General features: G+C 37.0%; 1 protein-coding gene across 1 annotated transcript; it reads right to left on the bottom strand.

The window, feature by feature from the left end:
* Positions 1–4,189: 4,189 nt before the first annotated feature.
* On the bottom strand, positions 4,190–6,153 carry LOC140227075 (putative gamma-glutamylcyclotransferase CG2811). The gene is made up of 2 exons (XM_072307508.1): positions 5,923–6,153; positions 4,190–4,599 (listed from the first exon to the last, which is right to left on the bottom strand). Exons 1-2 carry the CDS (start codon positions 6,151–6,153, stop codon positions 4,282–4,284), a joined length of 549 nt encoding a protein of 182 aa, XP_072163609.1. The 3' UTR covers positions 4,190–4,281.
* Between the last annotated feature and the right edge of the window lie 6,486 nt (positions 6,154–12,639).

Below are 12,639 nucleotides of genomic sequence, written 5' to 3'. Positions count from 1 at the left end.
TTAGGCTTTCACTGTTACGTTTACTTGGCATAACTTCATTTGTCAAAGTAATTAACGTGTACATGGAAGGGGAATCGCACTTTAAAGAAACGCTATTGTTCAAAGTTGGCGACACGCGGTACTGTTTGCCATTGATGTGATATTTGCGGATAATTCCACGGAGGCGTGTACACGAAAGAGCATGGATTTACAATACCCCAGCACACATCATATAGCGTGGGAAGCGGTGGCTTGGAAGCAGAATATTTTCCACGAGGGAGTTCACACGCAACATCAGCGAGGTATCCAAACCACAGTGATGAGGTCTGCCGAAAACTATTTTCAGCTGAGATGATGACTCTGGACTATCGCCACATGACACACATACATTTTATCTGAGTCCCATTAGTAAATAATTATTACCCATTGATATATCATTCCTGGTATTCTTTTTTGAATTCTTCTTTGATGATAATTATTTCGAAATAGAACAAGAGTAATAACAGTTATGAACACACATACATCCACAAAGGACATACGCATACAAATCCGTATACATTCATAGACAGGTGGAAAATTATACAGATGAAAGAAGAGGCACAGCGTAAAATACGATTTGTTCATACACAAACAAACAAACAAACAAACAGAGAGAAGTGATAGAAACGTAACCATTTTAGCCTAAGAGTCATGGCGCCAAAGAATTGCCAATTTTGGTAATTGGTATATTACCTTTTTTTTATTATCATTATTGTTATCATTTCAGCAAACACATTATTCATTTTAGCCATATTTGATGCTTACTATGTATTTTCTAACAAAGTTGTATAAAGATCGACAACCAGATAATTTGCATGGTGATTGACCAAATAGCAATTTACGCATAGATACAACCTGGATTTCAAGCGATACATTAAGCTAGTTACTATAGATCGTAGAAAAAAAAAATTATGACAAAGTTCAAATTATGAGTAGACTGGCCTATTTTTCAAATATTTGCTCAGCTAAAGTACGAGTAATGTACATGAACTGTGACTCCTAGTACCAGCACTGTGTTCGAGAGACAGAAAGAGAGAGAGAGAGAGGGGGGGGGGGGGGGGGAACAGGATTTGTGACCTCATGCAAGGAAATGTAAAAAGTATGGCTCATTCGCATGATAAATACATGCCCCATAACCATACGCCCAGCTCATGTAAATGGCACGCGCGGTTTTGATTCGCGGCGTGTCACAAATCTGCCCCTTCGTTCCGATTCCCTTTCACATTAATTTTTCATATTTCGATATCAAAGATCACAGAGTTACATCTAGGCAGTGAATCACATGGCGAATTCATAGTGACCACAACAAAGATGTTATTTTGCTTTTCTGTCACAACGAACTGCTCCTGAACTCCGCGCAAGTGCACGTTGCCTCTCAGGGGTTATTTTTAGATATGACGTAAAGTCGTCGACCTTGTTGACACCTGACGACTATGGCAAGCTGCTGCCAGCTGCGGTAAGCTGGATTAGAAGTCTGCAACCACATGAGTGAAGTATGATGCCAAGTGAATGGGCGGACTCATGAGAGAACAGCACCATCACAGTGAAGGGATTAACCACTGTATATGACATGTTATCAGACAAGAATTCATAATTATATCCAACACCATCAAGCCAATATGAAGTGTATTATTTCATACCTATAGTACTTGTACTTACAACCATATGTCAAAATAGCTGTTTCATCCATCTCTTAATGTACAATAATGATACAATACAAGTAGAGAGAACAAAAGGAAGAGTAGGTACACTGTATGCAGATACATACAGATCGCGTATCTAGTTCATTGTATTTACAAAGCGTGGCAAGCGACATGAAAATGCATTGAGAGGAGAGAGCATTTATTACTGCATCATTCGTCCGTATGTATTATACACTGCACTTCATAATGCAACATACTCTGTGAATGCAACCGTTGTATGGGCTGCTCCTGTATACACACACTTATTGACGTGATACACTCTCTAGCAGTGCTGCCTTGGTTTCGTGACAGTGATTTGCCATGGATAAACTGCAGATATATTTTCCGAGGTAATCGTGGTAATACTGAAAAAAGGAAATATAGATGTCCTTACATTGAGTTCGTTTCATTCAAAATGTCAGTAACTGCCTACTCATAGCCTCTTTCCGAAGATATTGCACATTATAGGTATATATATGTTTATCATGTTTCTATTGAAATATACACTGTAGATTGTTGAAATTTATAAAAAAAAAAATTTCGTCACATATCAATCGTTTCAAAGAATACAGTATTGTACAAGTTTACATACATAAAGTCATGCAAATAACTTTGTCAAACTTCTGTTCATAAATACTAGGAAAAAGTACTTTCAATGATTTCAGTAAACAAGAAAGAAATTGGTCGATTACTGTAAAAAAATAAGTTCACATATGATTTTGTTTCAGATTTTTTCCAGTGAAAATGGTAAAAAATAAACTCTAAATATTTTTGAACAAAAATCTACAAAATAAATCCACAGCATAGTGATCACGATAATCTTTAAAGAAGTTGCACAAATACAATGAAAGCAAAGAAGTTTTACCATTTTCACTGGAAAATATTGGTGGATTTAGAAAGAAATTTATATGATATGATGATATAATCACTGATATTGTTTCTGTATGTGTTGATTTGTTTGCTATGCTGTATTTCAGGGAGAGTTGGTTTCGGTTTCAGTTTATTACGGGCTGACGGGGGGGGGGGGGTGGGGGGGAGAGGGCTGAGATTGGGACTCCGGAACAACAGAGAAGGTTTCTGAAGTTTTTTAACATCATGCCAATGGAGTCCGTTTTTATGCAACGTTTTTATACGATTGTTCTTTTCAGTTTAACCTTGCATACATGTCCGGTTATTTATCTATCTGTCAAGTGCTATTCCGTAATGTTCTCTCTCTATGTATATACTGTATTTGTTATGCTTTGTCATTTACATGTGAGAATCCCGCGATGAGTTTCCTGTAATGCTTTTTATTGGACGAATAAAAATGAATTGAACTGAATTGAATTGAATTGAAGTCACCGATACATTTATTTCCAGTCTGAGAGAAAGAAAATAAAAAAACTATTGATATGTTACTAATTTCCGGGTGTTAATATGCTTTGTTTTGCTGTTATGAATTGATCATTATTAGATTTAAATCATTCGGAGACTTTCACTATCTTACACTTTAGCTGGGCAGTCGAAATTTCTAAATTTTGATTCAAATATTTACATCATCGGAAAAACATAGAAGTTTGGAATCGTAGAAGATATTAATATCATTAACACGAATGAGGAACAATAATACGCCTAGAATTGAGCCTTGTAGTACATCAAATTAAATGTCTAAAGTTTGGGTGAGCTGTGGGATTGAAAAGTAACATATTGTTGACGGTTATGCATGTAGACTATGAACCAATTACACTTTTGTCCTCTTATATCATGATAATACATCTAATAATGATTGAAAACAATAAAAATTCATGTTGATTGGACCGATATGCGGCCTCATGAACTTATTCTATTTTGAAGAGGATTCAATCGACGCAGAAGCAATACTATAGTAAACATTTGCAAAGTAAGGAAACTATGAGAAATTTAGATTACTTGCAATTATTACGTAGTACTGATGTAATTTTATAGTACTGTTGTAATTGTACAGTATACCGTTCTTAAGTACTTTGGTGGAACGAAGAAACGCAAAGTACTAGTATCATGTACACATCGTGAAATGAAATCAATTAAAAAAAATACCGAGTATATTTTTTATTATATCTATGCTATTTTGTTCAGATGTAATAAACTAATGATAACGATCTTTTTGGTGATAAGTATTATAGAGCTATATAGTTGCCATGGTTTTTTTTTTTTTCAATCAAAATAATGATTTGTATACAGACTAAAACAAACCAATGAGGAATACTGCTGATAACATCACCCATCACCACAATCATCTACATTGCATAATGCAATTTCAAACGATATTACGATATTAAGTTTATAAGTAACACAACCCTAAAGTTTGTAAGTAACACAACCCTAAAAATATTATGTTTTGGTCTAATTTCAGTATGAAAATGAACAAATGTGTGTTGTCTCGTTCGTTTTCATCAAAATTAACGTAAGCATTTGAGTGACTTTGTAGCTTTTTTAAATCTGCCCCACAGCTAGATAGCTTCCCCATTTCAACTTAATTCAAAATATGCAGTAATAGCCTCTCAGTCTTTGATATGAAATAAAGTTAGATAATATTGAGAAAAAAAATGAAAAAAGAAATGTACTACGACTTCAAAACGGCAGCTTTGACCTTGGAAACAGCGCCCTCGCCCCTCTCGCTTGGTTTGACATATTTCTTGCCGTGGGCGCCCTCACTGTCATAGCTCTCGAATCTTTCCAGGTCAAGCATGGAGGGCTTGAAGTTCGTCACGACATAGGCCCAACAGTCTGTTAGCCCGTCCTGTCCCGCGGGGGCGGCGTATTCGTCTTCGAGCTGGACACCTATCTTCATTCTGTCGTAATACCCGCCGGGGAAATTCTCCAGGGCATCTACCTTTGCCAGGTTGTCGTCGTCGACTTCGTAAACCTCACCGACCACATTCTTAAAACATTAAATAAAAAAATAATGCGAAAAAAGAGGATAAAAAAACAAGAAAATAAATATGACTAATGAATAGGAAAAGTTTCGCCATTGATTATGTTAACGAGGCAACGCTTACAATGTCATGTGAGTTACATGCAAGAACTGCCCAAATAGATTTTTGCTAAGCGAATCATGGTTCATACCGCCTGTTAGTCTGTATGTAGCAACTTTTATATCAGGTACCGATTCAGCGCTGTCAGTTGAATACTCGTGTAAATGTTGAGGTAAACAGACAACATTCAAAATCATGACTCATAATTGGCAAGGAAGATCAATTATCAAAATGGATCAAGACAGTTTAACCATGGACCTACGTAGGTCCATAGTTTAACCAAGCGAAACTCATGTAGGCCTACTAGTACTCATTACATTTTCTGTCTCACTCGCTAAACAAAGGGGGGGGGAAGCCCTTGTCTTTTATGAACCTTTAAGTTTTATAAAATGGGCTTTAGAATCTCTACAATCTGATTGGTCAATTGTCACGCATTGATTTTTACTGATCCACACTGAGCCATGCGTCCGGTAAAATCCGAACGCATGGCTCAAATCTGGTATAGTGTTGTAGGCGTACCGGACGCATGATGGGGAAAATGACTGTATTTTATGAATTTACGGGCCCGTTTTATAACACAAATGATGCACAGGCCAATTTCGTGGATCGGTGAGAATTGGATGCTCTCATTTAACTTTGGAACAGTCTAAAACCCACTCGCTGCGCTCGTGGGCTTAAACAGTTCCAAAGTTAAACTCGCGATTCCAATTCTCACCGATCCACTCTGTCCTGTGCATCATTTGTATACTAACAGACATCTTAAAGGTACTAGCCCACATTTGCAAACCCACGAAAATCAAAACTGCATAAAACAGGTCCAATATGACTTCAAGTACAAGTTATAACAGTAACATACCTCACCTGTCGCTCTTTGTCTATACCATACGATAAAAGAGAGAAAATCATCGTTTTAAAATCAATTTTCAAACCGGGTCAACCCGACCCAAAATCGAATTACGAGCGCGGGCTATAGCTACGTACATTGTACATGTAACACGTACGTGGACCGGAGCTAGCGAGCGTTATACGCATGCATACGGATTACGGTGCATTTTCATTTATTTTTATGAAAGTAATGAACTAATTGGAACGAAATTTTGCACAGGTGTTACTGCAATCATACCCAAACTCCATGCTAACTATGAGACCAATTGCTGCAGGTTTACAAATGTGGGCTAATACCTTTAAGCTACTTTAACCATTGGCCATTTTGTTGACCGCCTACTCACGTGACCTCCTTCGTGATCAAGTAGCATCGGGATGCCGAACTCGGTAGCGACGACGAGTGGCATCTTCGTCCTTGTTCGTCCGATGCCGATAAGACGCAAGCCCGCCATCAACCTGTAGTTTGGCTGTCCCGTCTTCAGCGTTCCGTACACAAACACCCTGTGGGCCATGGAAGGGGCAGTGGTGGAGATATGGCGACGTAGAGCAACACTACAGGTGTAGAGAAGCATCATCTGGTGTACACCTAAAAATAATGAGGAAATAATAAGTGTTCTAGGTTAAACGTTCCCTAGAGGTCGGTTATTGAAATTTCAGTTTCAGTTTATTTTAATTCATATTTCTCAAAAAAGTGATAAATGATGCTTTGTGGTAACACAAAATACATAGCATGGACAAAACACATCACACCACACAAAAATATGGATTAAAAAGTGTGCATGTTTACGGTCATTTGCTGATGATATCGGAGATGCAAAAGAGCACAGAGATAGAGAAACATGAAGGAAATCTCCGAAAAGCTTAAGCTTGTAGAAATTGCAAGTTTCCAAGCAAATCATGAGTTTTCTGCAGAATGGAGGTCGGAAATGATTTGAAACTGACCAAAAACGAATATTCATATGAAAATCAAATCAAATTTCATAGGAAACTCAGGCGTTCAGCGTCCTAGCTATAAAAATACGAAACGTTTTCATGCAAATTCAAATTGCAGGTTTCCAAGCAAATCAAGAGTTTTCTGCATAATGGAGGTCGGAAATGATTTGAAACTGACCAAAAAATGAATATTCATTTGAAAACAAAATAAAATTTCATAGGAAACTCGGGTGTTCAGCGTCCCAGCTATAAAAAATACAAAACGTTTTCATGGAAATTCACATGTTAAGCATTCTAACACTTTGAGTTATACTTGTAGTACAATATTTAGAAGGGATGATTATGTTCACCTGAAATGTACTATGTTGTACGTTGCAAAAAGTCGAACACAAACATTGTGAATTGCGTAAGCCTGCTAAACTGAAATTTTCTAACTCAGCGTGATGCGTTATGTTCAGCTCGGCAAAGGGGCCTTTGGTCCCTGTCCGTAAAGCCATTATTAACCCTGTGTGTGCAACATTAATTTTCTGTTGACAGGTATGTTTGTGAAATTTGTATACATTTGACTGATTGGCGCGCAAAGTTAAAGGGATGATATAGTTTTGGTTGAGATGGAAGATTCAGCTTTAACTTTTTGCGATATGATCAGAAACCATTACTATGAATATTAAAGAGTATAAAATTCTATGAGGAAATAAAAGTTTATGTGATGAAAATCGGATTTGAAATGGTTGATATGAAAAAAAAAGCAAAACTAAGTGGTCTTGATAAGAAATGGATACCCGTGCGATATCGTTATTGGACACATTATTGCTTGTACAATCCTGCATGTTAACACAGAACACACACACACACACACACACACACATACACACACATACGAGTAGCTGGGTCTCACCTTTATTAGGACCACTTTGTTTTTACTTTGTTTTTGATATCCCATAAACCGACTTGCATCTAATAAACATTTAATTCCTCTTAGAATGGTAAGGTCTTTAATATTTCAATAATTATCTCGCAAAAAGTTAAAATCTGAATCCCGATCTCAACCAAAACTATACCATCACTTTAAGGGGATGGTAAAGTTTCAGTTGAGATGGGCTACAGGTTTCCAACTTATTATTTTTTGTTTGATGATTTTTTTTAGCTAATGAGAAAAATCTTATGAAACATGAAAGAGCACATAATGCTAAAAGGAATTCAAAGTTTAGTTCATGAAGATTGGTGCTGAAATGGCTGAGATATTAACAAAAAAGGGGGCAATCCTAATGGGACCTGCCTTTTATTTTAATCGCTCTGTTTTAATTTGTTTTTGGATATCTCAGCCATTTCATAACCGAATTTCATGAAATGAACTTTGAATTCCTCTTAGAATTGTATGGTCTTTAACATTTTATAAAGTGGTTTCTAAGTATCTTGCAAAAAGTTAAAGGCTGAATCCTCACCTAAACCTAAACTATACTACCCCTTTAATTCCCCGAGGATCCGTCCTCAATCTCGAGTCATCTCTAATCTAGTCCTTGATATGAGTGAAGTCTGTACGGCAATGAAACACGACGACTTTAACATGATCTTTACCATCACAAGGACATGATTGTGTTATAACCGTAAAGACCTCTGAAACTCTACTGTATTCATGGTCAGCTGTGAGATAATGATTGTGTGATCCTTTCACACAGTAAACATGTTGTTTGTGAAGGGTTCAGTGCAGGAACTCTTCAATGTTACACACGATCAGAGATAAGAAGGTCCGGTATACGGTAACGTAACATTGGACACAACGTTGATTAACCTGCTGGTTAACACATAACACGCAGACAGACAGACAGACACACACACACACACACACACATATTTTTTGTATATATATATATATATATATACATGTATTACAGAAAATCATCCTCTTTGATATTTCCATTTTAGGATTTGTTTTTTAAGGGTTTTGTTGTTGTTTTACAATAATTATGGTAAGAGTCGACCGCTTGCCAAAGCCCGGGCTGCACTCCCCTCTACACAATGGCGCCACCCTGGACATGCTGGAGTCATCGTCACCCAGCGATGCACTCACTGATCTTGCACATACTGTGATACGCTTACTGTATTGCGGGTCAGTGGATACGCCTGATGATGAGCGGCGGACTGTGAGCGTCGCCTTTGTGCATTGAATTTTTATATAGTGCAAGTGTATTCCCATGTCCTCGACGCTGACTGGATATCACGTCTTACCAAGGAGCTATACGGTATCAGTGCTATGATATTCCCTTAGCTCCATGGTTTTACGAATGAAATACTGTACAATGGCAATGCTGTAAACGCTTACGTTTACGCCACAAGATAGTATTGGAGCCAACATACTAGTAATGTACAGGTACAATGTGTTATTAAAACTCTGTGATATTAAATTCCTTAGATCTCACTGTCTTATTACGAATGACGTACCACGACAGGAAAATAACGCTTGTGTTTACACCACAAGATGGCATTGGAACCAACATACTGATACTATAATGTACGGTATCAAAGACGTACTGTGACGGTATTAAATCATTGCAATATTAAACACGGCATAATTACTTTCGAAGAAGCTATATGGAAGGACATGCACATTATATTAGACGAAGGAGCTGCAATACTCTGTCTAATTCCGAGGATCAAGACAATAATTATGAACGGTTACCATGGTTACCTTCGACTCGAGTGTTTGGCTCTTCGTCAAGAGTATGTGCTCTAATGCTTCAAATGGACTAGTTGAGTAAGACTATTCCTACTGTCAGCACGGTGCATAGGACAGGAACACTATGTAGTCTCGCTCGCGTTTACCGTAGACACGGTTGTGTGGCTACGGTAGAAAAACACATGATGGGATTTTTTTTTTCTTTCACCTGATCACACATTGCTCACGTGCACACAATCGAACAAAGCTGAATACGGTGGACCCAGGGAGGTGGGTGGGAGAGACCTACAGTACACAGTGTACATAATTTTGTGCTGTCCTGGGTACAGAAGCACAGCATGCATAATGTTCCGACCCTATTGTACCATGTTGAACATGACTTGTGCCTCCCCTTATCACTATCAGGATTTACTTGCTTGCTCGGGATGTTTCATTGTAGTAATGACACTGATGACTATAAATTATAACAATGATAGCAATGATACTAAAATGATAATAAAAACAACAGATATCTGCACATATATATATATATATATATATGTATATACACGTATATAAATATTATATATATATATATATATATATATATATACATTTTCTTGAATAAAGAAATGACTCAATCCCCAAAAAAAAAGAAACATATCTATATATATATATATATATATATATATATATATATATATACATGTATATATATATATATATTATATATATATCTGTTGTTTTATTGAAAATAACGTATCCAGTAACCGGAGTAATGATAATCTGTAAAGCGCATTTAGATACTTAACAAGTGTGAAATGAGCTGAATAAAAACTAGCCATTATCTTCTTTATTATAATCATTATTATTATTATTATTATTATTGTTATTATTATTATCATTATCATTATCATTATCATTAATAATAGTATTAGTATTATTATCATCATCATTATCATCATCATTTATGTGAGAGAGAGAGGGGGGGGGGGTATAGGAAGGAGTGTGAAGGGGAGATATTTAAGATGCTCCTGATATATTTACCGCCGTTATTTCCATAATTTATAGGAACTGTTACCCAAAACTTGGTCATCATTACCATGCGTGTATCAGCTTTTCCAGAATTGAAGTATAACCTTCCACACTCTCCCCTATATCATTTCATAATTTTATCGTCATGATCATGATTTCTGATATGCACGAGTTCAATGATTGCTTTTGTTCTTGATTTTTTCTATTAAACTTTGAGATGAAATACAAGTCTGTAAAGGCTATACTTAAAAGTATGGACAGAATTAAGATGGGTGTTTATGGTGATTATTGTGTTGTCTTTAACTTTCGAGAATGTATGAACCAAATGTCATTAAATCAGAGATAGACAACAAACGAGTGAACAAATTTTCGAAATTCATAATTATGCGCACGATGGCGTTTCGATCACCGAATATCGCCAACTAGACTCAATGTGAAAATAAACAAAGGCAAACACAGGCAAACAAAAACAAACAAACTATACCTAAGCGGTAAAGAGAAATATCAGTTTCTGGTTATGAGTGACAAAACTCCCTTGACAGTAGCTGTATGCGCCTTGAGCATTCTGCAGTGGATTTGACGCAAAATAAGTCATGTGTATGTAAACACGTATGTATGTATGTTTGTATGTATGTATTATTATCAATATTATTATCATAAACATAAATGAGCATTTCGAGACAATATTGTGCGAAACATAAGGAGCACACTGTCTCGTGCACCTGCAGGCATATTATTATATTATATCGTGCACCTGCAGGCATATTATGTGCGCGTGTAAAGAGATCTTTAATTGCCTACGATTGTTTTTATTTTTTGCCGCATTTTTTAATCATCTTTGTTTTATCATCTTTTATCATGCTTTGTTTTGTATTCAAATCTATTTTTTTTTTACTTTACACCATACTTCGTCACCATCACAGTGGATAATTGCAATCAACGAACCATCATTTAGTTTTCATTTCTCTTTATTGATTCTATGACTTATTCAGGTGAACAAGAAATGAAAATTCGACTTTTCACAAGAAATCATGGGTAAAATCATACTCTGAATAAAAAAAAATGTAATTTATAAAAGACAACCAGAAGACACAACGCAATAAGACGATTACTGAAGTTACGTCAAAGATGTGTAAGATGGAGAAATAGGGAGTTTATACCTTAAAACAGAACAAACCTCATGTAATTTATAAGTGTCTCTTGATTGACCAAGTTAAGAATTTATCCTCATTTCCTGCCCCAATTATACTGTCTAGATATACGACCAGTCCAATCCAAACCCTATGAACACTTCCCAGCTTTATAGTCTCATATCCTTTTATTAACAAGACCATCAAACCTCCAATGAAACTTCCATTCAGAACCCAACCATCTTTGTTATTACTTTGGTTAATCTCTACTCAATAGTTAATCCTTCCCTTTGTCCTCAATCAAGTTTAAGTAAATTCAGACCAACTGTGTTTACAATTCCCACCACCAGTCCCTTACACAGTACTGTTCACTGAACCTATAATCCCCATGTCATAGACCCTCTCCTACTAATCTCTTAACTTCTATTCATGTCCCTATATATATTATGCTTCTGGAGTTGAGGAATCAATCTTACTCCGGCCCCGACTCTGTTCGGTCATGTGCCAAGAAGGAGTGGAACAGTATTCTTTATATATACTACCAACAATATTCCCTCGTCAGTGTTATGCACCATTCTGGAATTCCTGATCATTATATCTAATAAACTAAGTTGTATGTCTTGGAACCACCACCTTGTCTCCTGCATTAACTAATGTTCGACTGCGGCTTGACATCGTATACTATAGTTAAGAGTGCACACCACGCTACCAACACAGTAAAACCAGCACTCTTACAGTGGTGGCAGCGGTAAACTGGGGCCATCGCTTCCCGCTCGGAGATCGAACTTGTGAGTTCATCTTTCTACATTATATCAACATTGCTGCCCTGGTGTTTTTGGAGAATCCTGTTTCACACCTTCACCTTGTGAGCTGCCGGATTCCATTGCATTTCTCGTGGGTAATGGTCAGCGCCTAAAAACTGCAATCGGTGGACGCTTTGCTGTTTGTGACTTTACCATATACATATGCATATAGAACTCAAGTTTCTACATTGCATTGTGGATGCCTGCACGCTTCCTTTACCAGTTTCTCTGACATCCTTCATACCTGCACTACCTCTGCCCTCTTCTTTTTCTTGGAACGTCCATCGCTAGTGGCCTGCCCAGTTATATCTACTTTGTCATCGAATCCTGTGCTGGTGTGAGATGCTTCATCCTATCTGATGTCATTGTACCCTATATCATCTTCTTCTGTCTCGCTCACGGCCTGTCTTCAGCTCATTGGCGTATCTACCTGATCAGGATCTCCACTACCTCCATATCTTTTATCAGACGGCGTCCATGTTGGTTCCTCCTACACGTGTCCTC

Source organism: Diadema setosum, chromosome 1, assembly GCF_964275005.1.
Source record: "Diadema setosum chromosome 1, eeDiaSeto1, whole genome shotgun sequence".
Classification (NCBI taxonomy): Eukaryota; Metazoa; Echinodermata; class Echinoidea; order Diadematoida; family Diadematidae; genus Diadema; species Diadema setosum.
Note: the sequence above shows the minus strand (reverse complement) of the source record. Positions and strands in the feature narration are given on the sequence as shown.

Coding starts and splice junctions, on each gene's coding strand:
- LOC140227075 (XM_072307508.1), bottom strand. CDS start 6,153: ATGATGCTTCTCTACACCTGTAGTGTTGCTCTACGTCGCCATATCTCC. Junction 4,600..5,922: donor TTGATCACGAAGGAGGTCAC/GTGAGTAGGCGG, acceptor TAATGTTTTAAG/AATGTGGTCGGTGAGGTTTA.